The sequence below is a fragment of the Brienomyrus brachyistius genome, chromosome 5, assembly GCF_023856365.1.
Source record: "Brienomyrus brachyistius isolate T26 chromosome 5, BBRACH_0.4, whole genome shotgun sequence".
Taxonomy (NCBI): Eukaryota; Metazoa; Chordata; class Actinopteri; order Osteoglossiformes; family Mormyridae; genus Brienomyrus; species Brienomyrus brachyistius.
This window is the reverse complement of record NC_064537.1, coordinates 7,521,859-7,540,458: the sequence shown is the minus strand read 5'-3', so window position 1 is coordinate 7,540,458 and position 18,600 is coordinate 7,521,859. Positions and strand designations below refer to the sequence as shown.

Here is an 18,600-nt window from a genome sequence, read left to right as displayed (position 1 = left end):
CCCAGGGGCCTGACCCCTGTCCCTCATGGTGTGTGTAAGGTATCCCTCGGGGCCTAAGCCCTGTCCCTCATGGTGTGTGTGGGGTATCCCCCGGGGCCTGACCCCTGTCCCTCATGGTGTGTGTGTGTGGAGTATCCCCTGGGGCCTGACCCCTGTCCCTCATGGTGTGTGTGGGATATCCCCTGGGGCCTGACCCCTGTCCCTCATGGTGTGTGTAAGGTATCCCTCGGGGCCTAAGCCCTGTCCCTCATGGTGTGTGTGGGGTATCCCCCGGGGCCTGACCCCTGTCCCTCATGGTGTGTGTGTGTGGAGTATCCCCTGGGGCCTGACCCCTGTCCCTCATGGTGTGTGTGAGATATCCCCTGGGGCCTGACTCCTGTCCCTCATGGTGTGTGTGGGATATCCCCTGGGGCCTGACCCCTATCCCTCATGGTGTTTGTGTGTGGGGTATCCCCTCGGGCCTGACCCCATCCCTCATGGTGTGTGTGTGTGGAGTATCCCCTGGGGCCTGACCCCAGTCCCTCATGGTGTGTGTGGGCTATCCCCTGGGGCCTGACCCCTGTCCTTCATGGTGTGTGGGGTATCCCCTCGGGCCTGACCCCTATCCCTCATGGTGTGTGTGTGTGGGGTATCCCCTGGGGCCTGACCCCTGTCCCTCATGGCGTGTGTGGTGTATCCCTCGGGGCCTGACCCCTGTCCCTCATGGTGTATATGGGGTATCCCCTGGGGCCTGACCCCTATCCCTCATGGTGTGTGTGTGTGGGGTATCTCCTGGGGCCTGACCCCTATCCCTCATGGTGTGTGTGTGTGTGTGGGGTATCCCCTGGGGCCTGACCCCTATCCCTCATGGTGTGTGTGTGTGGGGTATCCCCTGGGGCCTTGTGAGCCATGCTACTGTTCCATCTCTCCTTCCGTCTCTTGCGGTCTCCAGTCTCTCTTTGTCTAACTGGCTTTTCTTTCTGCTTTCTCTTCTTCTTTCATTTTTTCCTTTTTTCTGGTGCCCCCTTCTTCCATTCCTCTTCTCTTCTTGATGCCTCTGCCTGCTCTTTTCTCCTGCATGCCCACCGCTTAACCCTCCTTTCCACTCTCCTCTTGGGGGAATGTTACGAATGTTATGCTTCCTCTCACCCTCAACCTCTTAACTCTTCTCTGGCCCTAAAACCCAACCTTGCACCCCGTCCCTCTTCCCCGTCCTTCCTGGCCTTCTCCTCGGTGGCCTTGTACTGTGCTCGTCTGTCCCTATAATGTCACTGTATTTGTGAACTGCCCGCCTGCCTGCCTGCCTGTTCAGCAGCGGAGACGACCCAGACCCCATGGAAATAACCTCAGTGTATGTACCCCCCCCCCCCGACTTTACCAGTCCTATAATCCCCAATTTAGCAATGCCACTACAGGGGCATTCCTCCCAGATCACATGACCAAATTTGGGGGCACTTAGCCCACCTGTATTTGACTGACTGTTGGAGAAGAAGTTTCATCTCTAAAAAAATTTCTATGTCATATAATTCCAGCTGCATTTAATAAAAAAAAAATTTTGCTTTTAAGCAAAACAAGATTACGGACGTTCCCCCCAATTCAGGCCCTTCTTGGCCTAAGGGTGGCACTAAAACCAGTTTTAAATTGGCAATAATTACTGCAGTTAAGCCTGCGAGCGTTGCAGCTGCCCAGAGCCGTCCTGCGGCCGGGATGCTGCTCTGCTGGGACACTGCAGACGGAGGAACTCCTCTCTTTGGCCTGCTCCCTCCCTGCCTGCGACATGGCCTGTTCCCATTGGCTGTCGCTTCTCCCGCATCGTCCGGGGCGCCGGGGGCCCCTCCGCCATCCAGCCTCATGCCTGAGAGGCGAAGCAGCTCTGGGTTTCGGGATGGAGGAGAGACACCAACAGGAAGATAGCTGAGTTCCAGGCACCGGTGCGGACCGCCTAGACCGGGGATGGGTCAGCCATGAAGATGAAGGCCTGGAGATGGAAACCCACTGTGCTGTGAGGATGGGGATCAATGGTGGGGGCGGAGCACCGGATGACAGAGATGCCGAGCTTCAAGTCCCGTGAAAGTAAAGGCACATGCGCGGCTTCCAGCACAGCGCCCCCCGCAGGGCAGGACCATCCAGGATCCCGACGCATGCCTGCGCTGACAGCCCTGCCCACAGGGGGCGAGAGCAGAAACACCCCCCCCCTCCAGTGACACTATAATCCTTGATCCCCCCCCCCCAATGTCCACTATCTCTCCATAGACCACCGCTGACGCTTCTCCCCTGAATTTTTTCACTTGCTTCCGTTGACAGGGACGTTCCGGGAGGAGCATGCAGCTGGACGACTACTCGCTGGAGAGGGTGATCCCCGAGGACGGCCAGAGACACGGGCACCGGCGACACGAGCGGAGCCACCTAGCCTCCCAGAGGTCGCTGAGCCGCTACACCGACGCAGACACAGGTCAGGGCTGTAAGTGTGGGCGGCAGAGGCCCAGGTCCACGTGGAGCCTCGTGAAGACCTGGGCCGCGCGGGAACACATGACAGGGGTCAGGGACGCATTCAGGGACGTGCCGCTCAACGCCTGCAGCTCGTAGAGATATAGATGCCGGGTACAGGCCAGAAACACTGGGGTCAGAGGTCGCGGGTGTCATAATCATCCACAGCCAGTTATATAACCAGAAAATCCAGACCTAACTAATCGATACGAAAAGTTGTGCATTCAATCCATCTGCAGAGCTACACGGTAGGTTCTTCTGAACGGATGGTCTGTCGCTTTGCTGTTGCTGGGAGACAGACTGACACACCCTGAGACCCATTAGGGACGCCCTGCCGGAGAGGGGGGGTCCTTCCTATGTATCATACTATAAGTACAGCTTGCGTTAATATATGCCAACTGAATGTAGTTAAATGAGAAACTGCATTCATTTTCAGTGAAATATCTAGGGGGCAGTATGGTGCCTCAGTAGATGAGTGTCACATCTCACACTCCCCCAGGCCTGGGGGCCGTTTTGCATCCTCCTCAAGTGGCATAGATTTCCTTCTGCTGTTCAAACACATGTGATTTGGGTGATGTGGTGTGTCTAAATTCCCCATTGGGTGTAACTGTGTCTGTGTGTGTGTGTGTGTGGATTTGGTTTGTATTACATTGTGGGGACCAAATCTTCCCCACAATGTCATAAAAGCCTGTTTCTTGATGTGGGGACGATTTTTCTGGTCCCTAAAAAGATCTGTAAATGCGATCGAAACTGGCTGGGATTAGACTTTTCCCCATAGAAATGAATGGAGAGTCCCCACAAAGATATAATTACAAGCGTGTGTGTGTGTGTGTGTGTGTGTGTGTGTGGACTAACATCCTGTAGAAGTGCCCTGTGCGGATTAGGTTAGACTGCCCGCCCCCCAAAACTCTGCACTGGATGCGTATTTCCTCATTAAGTAACGGACGCATTCCTGTAGGATAAAGTCCATATATCCATAACCACCCATCCAGTAGTGGATTGCAAAGTCTGAGTCTGAAGGCTGTACCAGGGCATCATTTAGGGTGGTGGGGGCTGGGAGGGAGCAAAAACCTGACCTGTCTGGGGATCCCTGAGAACTGGGCGAAGAAACACTGGTTTAGGGGACACCTGGATGCGACAGAAGGAAGCGTAATCGGGTATCATCAGGTACATGTGTATATATGCTGCAGCCGAAGCAGACCTCCGTGGTGGCAGAGCATCGCTGTGCCCCCCCCCCGCCCTCCCCCCCCCCGTAGCATACAGAAATGCCGTAGCTTTGGTACGACAGGGAATGAGACACAGAGTAGATCCACAGTGAGTCCAGAGGAAGACTGAGCGCTGGGCCCTCACTGGCTGTGATCAGCAGGGCTCGGGACCGACCTCAGCACCACCACGCAGTCCGGGGACCTGCCGGCCAAGGACCGGGACCGGGAACGCGGCCGCGCCAAGGACCGGCGACACCACCACCACCACCATCACCACCACAGCTCCATGGACAAGGAACATTGCGGCCACGAGCGAGGAGAGCACGGCCGCAGGCTCCACGACAGAGAACGCCACTGGTCCCGCTCTCCCAGCGAGGGCCGGACCCACAGACAGGTGGGTCCCATGCCTGCTGACCCGCCGGGAATCCAAACGGGGGCAGAGCAGCCGTGTACTCCCACGCTGAGCCACGTTACACACCGTGTCATACACTGTAACAGGAGCTGGAGATGGAAAATGTGGGGACTACTGTCTAGAACCGGACTACATACTGTGGGGTATGATTTTAATGAAAATGAATGAGAAGACACAATTTAAACCAATTACTGTACATTTATTTGAAGTCCCCCTATAGGAGCTCTAACGGTGCCCTTGCAGTGAACTCACAGATATACTTTAAGCACTGATCTTAGAGCTTCTTTTATTTATGTGACACGCACATGGGCACTCAGCCATTTCCCGATGAGATCGTCCCCACGGTGTCACATGTCCGCCTGCACAGACGAGCCCCAGCCTGAGTGCAGAAATCAGACGACTTGATTCCTGAGCGCTCATATAAAACAACTTCTCTCTTTCTGTCGTTGTTGTTTTTTATCTTATTTTGTCCTCGTCATTTTTTTTTTTTTCGTGTGCATCCATTTACTCTCTGGGATTCCTCGCCCCTCTCTCTCTCTCTCTCTCTCTCTCTCTCTCTCTTCCTCTCTCTCCCTCCCCCTTCTTCCCTCCTCGTCTTCTTCGTCTTATGGTCTGGCTGCCGTCTTCTTCCTCTCCTTTTGTTGGTAATTTTGTGGTGCCTTTTTATTTTCTTTTTTTCGCTTTTCGTGTAGGGCAGTAGTTCTGTGAGCGGGAGTCCCGTCCCCTCGACCTCCGGCACCAGCACGCCCCGGCGCGGCCGCCGCCAGCTGCCCCCCACCCCCTCAACGCCCCGGCCACATGTCACCTACTCCCCCGTGGTCCGTAAGGGCACCAACACCCCCCAGGGGGGCCAGCAGAGCCGACTGGCTTCCCCCACCCTTCGCCGTTTTTCTCCTGAGCCCAAGCAAGGCTCCCCACGCTCTGGCCGCCACGCTCAACACTGGGCACCCCCCCCGGACAATGACAGTGCCCCCTATAGCCAGGACTACAAGTACGACCGGCACGAGCCGCCCGCCTATGACCAGGGCACCCCCCAGGGCAACCCGCACCCACACTCACCTAGGACTTCCCGAAATCCGCCCAACCCCCACGTCCACCCGCCCCCCCGCCGTCTGCCCAATGGCTACCGCTCGACCTCGCCCTCCCCCCACCGACGCGGCCCCCACCTGGCACCTCACCGCCCCCCCCACCCGAGAGGACCCAGGAAAGGACCTCACGATCCCTACAGTGAGACCGATGAAGATGACTGGTGTTAGCCACAGGGGGTGGGGGGGCCAGCCGGAGGCAGGTGGGGTGGTGCTGTGGGACTCCTGGATCTATGAGAAGGTGGAGTGGGAGGCAACAGCCTGAGGCAACAGCCTGAGGAAACAGCCTGAGGAAACAGCCTGAGGAAACAGCCTGAATCGCAAAGCGGGAGAGACTCCATTTTGTTTTTTTTTTCTTTTTGTCTTTTCCATTGCTTTCTAAAAAATCTGCTGCCGTTTGGCATCCGCTCGAGAAATGGGGGGGGGGGGGCGATCTCAGGAGATCACTGGGCAGAGGAGATCACTGAGCGGAGCAGATCACTGGGCAGAGGAAGCCGGAGCAGAGGGGAGACGCAGGCATAAGAGAAGCCGCGTCGCTCTGCATGCTAACGGATGCTAAAGGCTACAGGCTGGCTGTCTGGAAGCACCTTTACGTGAGGTTGTGGAAGCGCCCCCCCCTGCCACCAGGAACATTCCGGGTTTGTATTGATATGTACTTTCAGGATTTCATTCATTCGGCATTAAACACATTGAGCACTAACATGTTAGAGGTACGACGTGCACTGAGCAGGAGTAAACGGCTAAGAAATAACAAAATGTGAATTTGTGCTGTACGGCACACAACAAAACTTATATTTTTATGTATGAAGCATGAAAAAAAATATATATATTTAGCGTACATTTCTATAAATATTTCAATATGATGTTTGGGTCTTTGCCACTGAGACGGTGAGAGCATGGCGTAACTAACCGTGCTGTTAATATACCAACGTGCTTGTCATAGCACCCCCTACTGGTATTCTGTCTTGGTACACCAACGTCCACTTCCTGTCCAAGTGAAATGCTTCCGGGTCGAGCTGCCACCGCCTGATATGAAGGTGCTGTCCAACGCCTAGCCCAGAGCTTATTGGCTGTTCCCAGTACAACAGGAAATATCCCCCCCCCACCACCTCGTAATGCACGACCTACCCCCAAAGCAAACACACGCACACATCCTTGTCCCGTTTCCATGGGAACTAAGAAAAAACAAAAAAGACACCCTTTGCCTCCAAAAAAACAACCTTGGAAAAAAAAAGGGAGAATGGTCACTTTTCCTTCAAAGACTGAACTGCAATTATTGCAAAAACCAACCTCCATGTTGGCCGGTATCGATGAGTTTTATCATCACTGTTTACTGTTAGTGACACTAATGCTGACTGTGACTTCAGCTCCCCATGTGGGCAGCAGTGTAGCAGGGCGACATCAAGACAGTGTTTTGGGGGGGTTGGGAGGATGTAAAGATGAATGCCTCCTGCCACCCACCCCCCCTCCCCCCCCACTTTCCATAGTCCCTTATACTGGCCCAAACCAGGAAAACGATGGAAAAGGAGGAGGGGTTCGCCTGGAAAAAAAAAAAAAACTGACAAATCGTTAAGCATTTCTTCTATTGCTTCGTCTAATTCTACTTGAACATTCAAGCTTGATTATTTTGTTGCACCTGTTTAGCCTTGTTTGACCCTTTAGAGTAAAATCTGACGGAATCCTGCATGAATGATAAATATACATATATATTTAACAGAGAGAAGCTTTACTGTGTGATAGGAGAACATCTCCCAGTCCTTTTCTAAGTCTGTAGAAATTCTTTCTTTCTCTCTGTCCATCGGAATAAAATGTTGTGGAATCGGACAGTGACGCATTATTCCACTGTATTTTTGTAAGTCATTCCAAAATAATGGTAGCAGAGAAAATGTACCATGAAACGTATGCACTATATCATTATTATTATTTGCTTTTTATATTGATAAATACAAATGGCCGGGGTGGGGGTGTTGAACGGGTTTGTACATAGCGGCCCCTAGTGGAGCCTCGTGTCTTTGCTTTCCCAAGAGAAAAAAAAATAAATAGATAAGTAAAGAAAATATAAAAAGAGGAGAATGTACAGAAGAGAGAAAGGGAGAATTTCTCAGCTTTTAGAGTTAATTATAATAAATTATTATAGGTAACTATATAATGATGGTAATGATGATGATTATAAGAGAGTGGATCTCTTGTAAACTTGTTTTATGTGTTTGGAGTCAGCTGTGGTCACCTTGGGGACCATTATTGTATTCTCACTTGTTTTTTCTCTGTTTGCTGTTCGGGTCCTGGAATTGTGAACACAATGCGGCTGCTTGAAACAGGTGCATTGTGGGATAGATGCCATGGCATTGAAAACCAGTTCTTAGCTCCAGATACCAATAACCATGTGATGGCTGAGACTGCTACCCTTCTAAATGAATAAGAAGGCAGAATGGGGGAGGGGCAGCTTGTTTGGCATTGGGTGCTGGACCACATTGGCGTTTTGTGGTGCTGACCTGTTAATAGTGAAAATAGCATGAACGTAGAGGCAGGTCTGCGCCACGGGCGTAGATTTGGGTATGGACAGCAATGTCCCTACAAAAATTTTGGGATTACCATGTATATTTAGAGGCACGGGGAGGGGGTGGTTGGCGCCAATTTGGTCCCTACCAGTGTTGAAATCAAACCCACGCCTTTGGCCTGCACCTGCACCTCACAACTGGGGTTCTGAACTGGACTGAAACCATAATGGAGGGGTCAAGCTTCAGCCGAGCTGATGTAGCTACACCTTCTCAAAGACCCAACAGCGACCCCTGATTCACTCTGCATGCCCCTAGATTCCAAGCCGTTGATAAATTCTGCTTGGAGGCATCCCGTACCAATCTGAGGCGCTTCTCGAACTAATTCGAAGAATGTTTCGTTCAGTTTCCTGCTTACCTGAAGGTGATGGAATGCACACTTTCCGTACGCTATGAATTTCGAGATGTCTGACTGTGTTTGTAGTTCCAAATTTGGGTGAACGAACAATAATCGGAATATCGGTCATTAAAGGCATGATCAAACACTGCAAAATCCTTTCCGATTTCTGAATGCACTGGAAACATCCAGAAACATAAGGAAACATACTAGACAATATGAAGCAGTGCTTCTTAAAGCGACATGCATGTGAAATGTGAAACAGGTGAGTGTTGTTTGTTCATTGACTGTAGGGTGGCGCTGTTGAGTCTTTGGGGAGCAACTTAGGAGGACAGGGCTTTCCATTATCTTCAGACACCAGGAGTTTCTGTAACGACAGCCTGCTGTCCTTAGTTTCATAATTTGAAGCTGTTCACCAATTTGCTTTTACTGAGATGGAGACAAGAAGACGTGGCCTCTTCAGTCATACTTGACTTCAGTTTCCCCTGGCTTTCTTCACAGTGAGCATGTTCCTCACCATCATCGAGCACACCAGCGAGCAGTATGCTGATCGGTTAGCACTACTGCCACCTTCATCTTCGTCATCATCTTCATCGTCGTCATGGTTATCACCCTCATTCTGTTTGTTGTCGTTTTCACACCGGTTGGCCCTCAGTCACTTCACCTCATTTTGACCTGTTCAAAGTTGAATAGAGCATCATACATCATACATACCACTCTGTAAAACATAGATACTTTTGCACGTGACTCAGTCCCTATAGATGCTAGCACACACAATCTTCACCTTACTTAATATTACACTATTATAACATTACCTGGATATTATAAAGTTCTGAGTGTATCTAGAAAGGTCTCGTTTTATGCAGATGTAGCGTCCCAGAAATAAAAAACACAGGAGGTTCTCTGCTTTGTTTAAAATGACCGCCACGACACTGACAAGATACACTTTTCTCTGACTTCTCTTGTGATAAATCATCACAAGGTTCTCTTGGACCCAAAAGCAGTTGTCTGCAGTATCTTTTCTCCCTGACTTCATCTAAAGTGTCACAGGACATGAGGCTACTGGAAGATCTAAGCTGCCTCTGTCTTGGACTTCCATTGATCGCAGGCCATTTTCGTTCAAAATCAAACTTATAGCTCAGATTTTCACTTTTTGCCGTTTACTGGCACAACAGCGATTCTGGAAAGACAACAAAGACACTCAGAAAAGTTAAGCCTAAGACACACAGTGTTTCTGCTGAGAAATAATAATGACTTTCTGCAGTGCAAACCTTCGGTTGTTTCTTGCCATCGTAGCCGGTCCAAATTGTGTCTTTGTGTTTTTGAGTCCGTGAAGTGATGGAAGGATATCAGCTACAGTGATTCCCTTCCCATCTCATCTCATTTCATTGCCTTCGCCCACCAACTTTTTTTTGAGTACTTCTATATCCACCCCTAAGCAGTCTCCAATCAGTCTCAGAGCATTTGCTCAGCCTAAAACCGGCAGACCTGAGAATTGTGGCTTCTCTCTACCATGTCCTGCAAGCCTGTAGATTCGCCTCTGGCTAACTCTGAGCCTTAATCAGTCCCAGTGACTGCTGGTATGCGGTTTTCCCAGTGACAGACAGGAGACCCAATGGAAGAGAAACCCCATCCGTTTCTCCAGGAACAGGACCCAAAGCTGGAATTTCCATTCATGCGGCAAAAAGCTCAGCAAGATTGGAGAAGACGGCGAAGCTTTTCCCTGCATAAAAAAGGCTGTCTTCCTAACTGGGAATATGCATTGCTGAGTTTTCTACCTGTTTTCTAAGTACGTTCTGTTTCTTTTTATACGTGTAATGCCTGTACGTTCCACTAGTGTCGGTTTTTACCCCAGCGATTTGGTAGTTTCTAGCAACTTCTTGTTATACAGATAACATAGAGGAAGTTAATTAAGTGTCCTTGGATTGACATTGAAAAAAAAAACACACACAACTGCTGGATTGTGCTATTCTTTCCTCTCAGGTCTTGCAAGAATTTCACAAATGGGCAAGTCTTTCCTGTCAGTTAAAAAAAAATCCTTCAGTCTCAAGTGATCTATTATACCGTATATTTTTCTCTCCTGAAACTTGCACTTGATAGTGAGTATGGATGGGTCACATGGACACGCAGGTCCATTCCAGCTCCACGTGCAGCATGTTCATCGATAAATAAATGGATAAATGCCGACTTTTGGCGTGTGATTCCACGGTGACAGACACAACGTCTGTACTGCCGTCTGTGCTCCACAAACAGCGTTTCTAAGGTCGTGTCATACGGCCGTCCTTCAAATATGCATGTTTTTTTTTTTACATTTCTTTTAAAAGCTGCCCCTGCTTGGTCTTCTCCAAACTTTCCTTCTATACGAAACTGTTGGAATTCTGTCCATTCCTGGCCTCAGTCTCCCTCTTCCCTAAGATAAGAGCTTGTTTAAATCAATATGCTCAACCCCGTTCTTCTGTTCAAGTCTTTGTCCCCCCCCCCCCCCCGACAGTTTTGTGAGTCTTTTGAGGATTCGTTCACGTCGACTCACTTTTATAAGGGCTTCTCTGGAACACTGCGTCACGTTGTCCCCCAACCAGTCTTCTGTCTCGGTACAGAAACGCCTACGTCTGTGTTATGGTACACACCGCGCCCCTTAACGGAAAGCACACAGGGTGGGCCTGACGTCACAGCCCTCCGTAATGGCTGCGCTTGTACGTCCGTATTTGGTGTCCCAGCCATAGTCAGAGCGCATTGATTCCAGTGCCTTAAACCATAAATTCCATCACTGTCACCACCAGCCCCCACCACCCTTAGATGCCATGTTTTTATATCTCAGTGACTGGCACACAATAGTAGATCTTTTACATGTTCATTGGCATACAATGGTTTTCACTGACCCGCTTCCCATTCCTGAAACCAACTCTGCTCTCCATGAGACATAGTTTTGAACCATGAGAACAATTCAGAAGTAAGATTTGCGATCAGCTACCCTTTCTGTTCTCACACCAGGTGGGTGGGGCTCTCAAGGTCAATCACCTTCCTTTCTGTACATTTGTCCTTAAAATCACTGTTTGTATCGGTCATAAACCTTCAGAAACTAATTCCCTCGTCTCCATCCTTTTTTTTCGTGATTCACTGTCTCTCCATCTCCATGATGTCAGTATGTCAGTGTGATGCCTGTTCGACGGTGGCTTCCGTAAGAGACGTCCCACGCCTTTCCAGACGTAGGTTTTCCGTAAAGTGAGTGACTTTACACTATACTCTTCAACACACAATCTGCAGGGTAGTATGATTGGCGTCGTAACCAGCACATTCAGAAATTCAGTGTCATCCTAGGTAACGGTAAATGATAGAAGCAACCAGATAAATAGGTCAATAAGAGATAGAGGAACAACGTGAATATAAGCAATGGTTTTCGGGGCAGTAGCCAGGATTGTTAAAATACAGAGGTCAAAAGTGTGAGCCCTTCGTAGGGGTGTCTCATAGCGGATCATAGTTATTGGATATGTAGAATTAAATATGAGGACTTGACCGTGATGCCCTCAATGGAGCTGATGCAAAGACCCTTGTAGCTAGAGTACTTGCTCTTAAGTGAGCCTACTGATGTCTGATCTTGTTGGATCACCTGAGTGTTGAGCTTGGCTGTGAGGAGCCCAATCAAGATGCAGTGGACAACAGAAGACAGGATGACTTTGACTAGTTCGGTTTTGGTCACCCTGCATTTCCGGCCAGACATAGCTGTCTGCTGCCCTAACCGTATCTGTGGTCAAGCAGATATAAGTTTGGCATTTAAGCTAGCTCCATTGTGTGCCTATGTTGAGCACCACAATAAGTACACATTTTTTTTGGGGGGGGGGGTCTGTTTGCGCCCCAACTAGGAGGCATCTGCCACTGTCACAGTAAACGGCTAACCTTCTCTCAGCATCTCTCATCTCATTACCTCGCATTTCCAGAATAACACCACCAGTCCATCAAGTGGATATGTACCTAAACGCAGGAGCCACCAGGGAATTCAAAAGACAAATCAGAAGAGATGATTGAAGACGAAAAAAGAAAAAAAAAAAAAAACCTACTTACAGAACTGCATGTGTGATGTGCGATGTGTGATGTGCGATGTGCATGCCACTGTGTGGGCTCATCTTCAGGAACAAAGGAATAGCAGAAAAGTACACACTTACATATGAATATAGATGCTTTTAAAAGCAACGTGTTCTTTATTCTATTTTTAAAAGCAAGAAATGTATATTTTATTTCTCTAGACAGACGTTCACAGGGGCCTGATGAATCAGACAGAAGTCATTGAAATGTCTAAAAACAAACAAAAAAATTGCTAAATCACTCCTGTTGAGCGTAAGAAGCTGCTTGAATCTGATCAGCTTACTTATTCTGGGTAAGAGATCCGTCTCTGTCTTGCTGTCTTTCCCTCTCTTACTCTCCGCAGTTTCTGTCAGTGCATTTTGTAATTCCAGAAAGAATTCTTCCCACTGAATCAGAATAAACCAGAGAGAATGCAATGTCTGTCCTCCGCCTCTTTTTCGGGTCCTCCTGCCTCACTCGTCAGAACGCAGAACATTGTTTAATGCATTGAGAAATATGTATCGGCATTATTATTATTATTAAGTACGCTCTTTGAAAAAAGGGTAAAATTTTGTACCTTTTCTTGTCACTGATGCTGTACCCTTGTATTTGTACCTTTTAAGGTACAGAAATGGACTCTGGGGAACATCCCAAAGGTAAAAACGGCATTAATGTACCATCAATATCGTACAGAAATGTTCCTCAGAGTCCACTTCTGTACCTTCAAATGTACAATTACCTACAGCTAAGGGTACAATTGACAGAGCTTTGATTGTACAGCCCCCGTAACAAGCAACGGTACAAATTTTTACCCTTTTTTCTGAGTGTAGTAGTAGTTGCTCTGACAGACGTTCTACACCAAGTGCTTTACAGTTCCATCAAATACAATAATAAATAGCAAATAAATTGATCAAGTAGAAACACAGTGGAAGATGCTAAAAATGAATGGTGGTGTGATTTGGAGGTGGACTTTGCCCAGTGGGGAGGCGGGGTCTTGCCGCTCCAGTAGACGTGTGGGATGGTTTGTGACTGGTGACATAATGTATACTTTGAAATATCTCAAGCTGTGACAAAAGTACAACCGTCCTGGCATCCTGGTTCGCTATTGCTTCCAGTCTCTTAGTATTTTAGTAGTATTGGCTGTACCGAGCAAGGAGCAGAATAATAAATAACGATAAACCACAACGATTAACAAAATTTTCAACAAAAAAAAAGAAAATTTAGGCTACAGTTGATTGACACTTCCTCCTTTACACCAATAACGAACGGTGGGGTGATGAACGGATGTCCCGTTCAGTAAGTGCTATGTAACTACCCCACATTCCTCTCACAGGACTCATTTCCTGCTTCCTGACACCCCCTTCCCCCAGGACACCACACGCTCATTTTCTCGGTGGGTGTGCGTGTGTTTTGTGTGTGGGGGGGGGGTGCATAAACAGGTCCGCACATGTAGGTTAACAGAGAAATGCTTAGTCAAAACATTTGGTGCGGCATGGGGCGTTCATTAAAACGGCGGCGTGGGGTTCGATCAAATCTAGCTGGCATTCATTAAGACATAGGAACCAATGGGGTACGGAGGGACCTCAAGTGCACACCCCTCTCCCTAAAAAATATAACTTTACATTTAAATTAAGTTTCCCCCTCCCCAATATCAAACGCTCTCGTAAACCTTTGCATAAAGATACAAAGAAAGTATATCGTCCAGCTAAACATAACGTATTTTTATCCAACCACAAAAAAAGGCAGAAAAATAATTTCGAAATAGTTTATTACAATTCCGTTCAATTACCATAGAAGAAATATTACATGATAGTACTCGAAAATGTTTAAGCTTTTAACGCCTTCAAAGGAGTGGATATTTATGCGTCTCTTAATTCCAACGCAGCAGGTACAAGTACTGCTTTACTACTTATAATGTGTCAGGATCGATCATCACACAGTAGTATATTGTTTATTTATTTTTCACACAATCGTGTACCGCAAAGATTGCTTTTAGCATTTAGTAACACACCGATACGGACCTTTTGTGAATAAAAATTAGGTCAATTATTTTAACATATCAACAAAATATCGACACTATTAAAATGTAAACGCAAATGCGTTTTGCACCGGCATACTAGGATTGCTAAAACTAATGTAAATTTCGGTGTTCTTGGCTTGATAACGAGGCCACAATTCACTTAAAGAGCTACACTTGTTCTGTCGGGTATTGCAGGGATAATCAAAATATAACATAGATCGTTGCACAATTTGCAAGGTCTCGTCCTAGTAGAGAACAAATTCCAGTGTATTTTGTGCTCACCAGATGATTAAACCGGGGCTATATAACAGGCAAGTGGCTAATTCACGATGAAACGGTCACCTTCATTTCCCGTTAAACTCCACACCCACCCATCTAACAGATTACCGTGTATATATGTGTGTGATACTAAATACGCCTATGCAGTACCATTCTGAAGTAGCTTTTGTCCACAGAACCACTTCTGGGGCAGGGAGATTTATCAGTTATGTGCATCTCGGGATGTTATTTTTCCATCCGCGGCCTTCCTTTCAACTTGAACAAGTCGGACTGTTTCCGTCGAATCATTGTCGGGGATTTTCAGCCGTAGAACTGGCCCTGGATGCATTTTATCCCGCTATTCTCTAAGTGTAGCTCGCGTATAACGCGAAAATCACGCTAAGCTGGTCGTTCCTGAGATACCAGAACCACCATATGTGGTACCAGCAATCACGCCATGTTCGAAAATGCCCTTTTTAGCTTATATAGGCCTACATACTTTGCAAACGCATTTTAACGATGGAGACGTAAATTACAATTTAGACAATAATAAAAACTTACAATTCATAAAACATTTAAATTTCCTTTACCCAAGTTACCCAAGACATTGAATTACAAAATGTCTAAAACTGGGGGGTTAATGGCATTTAAATTAAACAATTTTCGCCACTTAAAGAATGTACACGTCTGCATACACCTGTACATGGACAAAAGACTCAGGTCGACAGAGCAAATACGGCACAGGGATCAAAATTAAGGGTCACATTTAAACAATCGGGGAAAAGCAACGTTGTTTGATCCCCAACATAACTCTGCTTTCTTCAGGGGTCCGCGGCTTCACGGGATATTTGCTGCCGTCTTGCTTTCTCCGCTACTGTAGTTTTGCTGGAGTTTTGAGCGCAAGCAGCTGCGACCAGGTGGGTTTGACTCATCGGATGAAACTATGACTCAGCGCACTGACTGCACGGTCAGGATTCCCCTGCCCTGCCCGTGACTCTCCCTTTTGCTTCACTTCGGGCATGTTTTGACTTCACGGAGGGTGCAGAGGTCGGCGATCTGCCTTTCATGCTTCATCCTCCGCCGTCTGGGCTGCGGCTGGGCTTTCCCCGGGTCCCCGGCTACTGGGGAGCTTTTTAGAATGACTCCGCTCAGGAGGTCCCATATCAGAAAGCCGCAATGGCATGGGCCAGGGGCACGGCACTCAATCCATCCGTAGCTCGACACCAGCTCACGCCGACACTCATAAATGACACAGTCCTGCCCTCCTCCCCAGTCTCCATCCTCGCCCTTTTGCTAGGCAGGAAGTCTGGCTCGCCGGCCGCTTTGCTCCTGCGTTTCCTCGACTGACGGTCCGCTTTGGACGGTCCCCGGTTCTCCTTGTCCTCTTTGCTTTTCTCGCATCTGGAGAGCCTGGGCTTCCACTCTCCCTCCGATGTCTTGCTCTGCCCCATGCACGGAGCCGCAGGGGTCTCGGTTTTGGGTTCCTCGGTCGGTTCCTGGACACACCGCGGTCCTGACGCTTGGCTTTCGCTGATCACACGAGAATTGTGGTAAATGTTCCGGGCAGACTTCATTACCAGTGACAGCATTAGGCTCCTCTGGAGCCTGAGACCGCCGCGTTGGGAGCGTAAGCCATAGAGCTTAGTGAGGGACAGGGCGATGATTCGCTTGGCTTCAGCGCTCACATCCATTGCAGCTCTTTTCTTGCGTTTGGAGAAACTGGAAACCCCGAAGAAATCGGAGGTCACTTTTGTGAACTGTCCTTTTTGTTGTTAAATAAAAATAAACTTTTTTGTAGTGTTTCGCCGTTCAGCACAACGTATGTTTCTCTCAGCAGCCACTCGCTCGCTCATCACTCACATTAACTTGTAGGTGCCACGGGGTGGGTGTTTTATTGCGGCTTTGACGTAATAGGCTGTCGCCGGTGCTTGATTGACAGCGAGCGCCCCGCCCCTTTTGCGGTGGCTTGTGTTATAGAGAGGATAAAACGTACCTTAAGTACAGTCTGTTCCGATTTCTCGATCGTGCGATAAAAGACAAATGAGGCGGCATATAACACAATATTTAATGTCACAAAAATATATGAAGGTGCATGCATATGATCATGATCAACGTTTCCACAATATTTGTGCCTTGCAACAACAAACCCAAAATATGCATATTTAAGCCACTGTGCGAAGGTAGAGCTTAGGGTTTTATATGCTTTTTGCGTTTTATGACTTGCATGATTCATATGTATGCGATGTGCACCCGTCTAATAATAATGCATGCATAATAATATTAATAATAGCAAGAAGAAGACGAAGAGCAACAATAACAATGATAATACATGAAACTGGAAGTCGTTATATGTGCCAGGCTGTACCGTAAGTGAAAGGGTGTTCTTTTCACAAACGGGGAACTGAAGAGTAAGTTTGCAAAAGTACACCTGCTCGTTTAGAGATACACAGCCAGGTAATAATATACAAGACAATTAATACAGAACTAACAACTAATCAGCCAATGTCAGAATAGTGTTTTATAATGAAATTGTTAGTTAATCATTATTTACCGGGGCAGTGAATTCACACTGGCATGTACAATGATGTATAATACCTTTTATGTAAATATAAGATTAAAGTTGACTTTATAGATGCCAGTTGTAATTAAATCGAAATTTATTGCCGACGCAACACCAGACTGTTTCAGCAGTTCTAGCAAAAAATATATATATATATATTTTCAATGGCCTCACCGTCGCCAACATTTCGAGCTATTATATTCGAATAAGACTCCGAGATGGTTTTGTTTCGCTGACGTCACGCCAAATGCCCATATATGACACATCCGCGTTTCCTACGAGTGCGCGCAGTGGAAAATGAGGTGACGCTCGCTTCGTAGCACTTCCTTTACCATATATAGTGGAAGCTAAAGGGGATTTGGCCATCGCCCACGCCGACCTGCTGCCCAGTTTTCTCATTCTACACAGGGGTGCAGGTCACCACGTGGGGGGGGGGGGGGAGGGGGGATGTCAGTGTCTACTTCCACCTTGAACAAGCGCCTCTTCTGTAGCTGAGCAAAAATATACATAAATAAGTATTGCTGTCCTTAATGTGCTGCACCAGTATACTGCATACTGGGGAGGCAGTTAGGATGATTCCAAGGGCCTGGGAATTGGTCTGGACTGAGGGGCCCATTATGATGTGCTTTCATGGGGCCCAAAATCTTTACCAATGCCCCTGGTTGCATATTTGGTGCCTACTTTTACCCTTAATCTCCAAATAGTGTATGCAGAGTAATAATTCACTGGTCCAGAATACACCTTGATCAGAAATGCAGTCATGAAAACAATAAAAGGAGTCTGTCCATCCATTCATCCATCCATCCATCCATCCATCTATCCATTCAGGGTCATGGGGGTCTGGAGCCTATCTGCGAAACTACGGTGCAAGGCAGAGAATGACTTCGGATGGGTGCCAATCCATCGCAGAGTGCACACACCATTCACTCGCACACACATTTTGGCAGCTTGAAAGGAGTCATGTTTTTAAATATAAAATTTGCTCCCGATTCTGCTTGGGGGCCGCGGCTGGCTGGTGAGGCACAGCCATGATCGCTGGCAACAGTGTGGGACACTTCAGGGCAGGACACGCCCCGTCCTGCTGCTGCTGCCTCCAGCCATGACATTTTTAAGCTGTCACTTTGAATACTTTATCCATAAAGCATGGAGATCTAGCTGCACATCTGCATATGTGATTCTGTGCAGTGCAGGTGCTAGAACTAATCTGATGGGGGCGGGGGGCACATGAGGGGAGAGGGGTGTTGTTGCGTAAGCAGATAATCCATGTCCAAGTGTCTTGGGGAGACCAAACATATTTGTATTGGAATAGACACATCGATTAGTAATATAAAGTAATATACACAATGGTGTCGTTGGTGGGTGGTGTTTGGGGACGCACAGTGATAGCGACCCACTTGTATGGACTTTCTGGGTCACATCAGACTCGGGGAGTTCTTGGGGGGGGGGGGACACAAGAGAATCTTGTGGAGGAGGAGCAGGGGTGAGGACCATGGCGGAAAGAGGAGGAGCTAAGAAGGGAAGTGGGAGTAGGTAGGGTGATGTGGGAAAAGAGGACCAGATGGGCTGGGAGGAAGGAAGGGAGTGGAAGATAGGAGTCAGAGACAGTGGTGGGTGGGGCATCTGCACCAAGGAGCAGAGGGGGC

General features: G+C 48.0%; 2 protein-coding genes across 8 annotated transcripts in view; one reads left to right on the top strand and one right to left on the bottom strand.

The window, feature by feature from the left end:
- LOC125742189 (voltage-dependent P/Q-type calcium channel subunit alpha-1A-like) overlaps positions 1 to 12,556 on the top strand; it is an 85,348-nt gene extending 72,792 nt beyond the window's left edge. For 2 of the 7 annotated variants that reach the window (XM_049013940.1, XM_049013942.1), the window contains exons 45-48: positions 1,295 to 1,330; positions 2,284 to 2,431; positions 3,833 to 4,065; positions 4,776 to 12,556. In XM_049013940.1, the coding sequence (XP_048869897.1) occupies positions 1,295 to 1,330; positions 2,284 to 2,431; positions 3,833 to 4,065; positions 4,776 to 5,339 (981 nt within the window). In that variant the 3' untranslated portion in view covers positions 5,340 to 12,556. Of the gene's footprint in view, positions 1 to 1,291; positions 1,331 to 2,283; positions 2,441 to 3,829; positions 4,066 to 4,775 lie in introns of all 7 variants that reach the window. The other 5 variants (XM_049013937.1, XM_049013936.1, XM_049013934.1 and 2 more) reach the window with 4 other exon arrangements.
- A 1,314-nt stretch (positions 12,557 to 13,870) lies between these two features.
- Positions 13,871 to 16,281, bottom strand: ier2b (immediate early response 2b). Its single transcript, XM_049015304.1, has one exon. The coding sequence runs from the start codon at positions 16,086 to 16,088 to the stop codon at positions 15,561 to 15,563; it is 528 nt and encodes a 175-aa protein (XP_048871261.1). The 5' UTR covers positions 16,089 to 16,281; the 3' UTR covers positions 13,871 to 15,560.
- Positions 16,282 to 18,600: the final 2,319 nt, after the last annotated feature.

What these genes read in the sequence shown, in the direction of transcription:
- ier2b (XM_049015304.1), bottom strand. Translation starts at nt 16,088, where the DNA reads ATGGATGTGAGCGCTGAAGCCAAGCGAATCATCGCCCTGTCCCTCACT.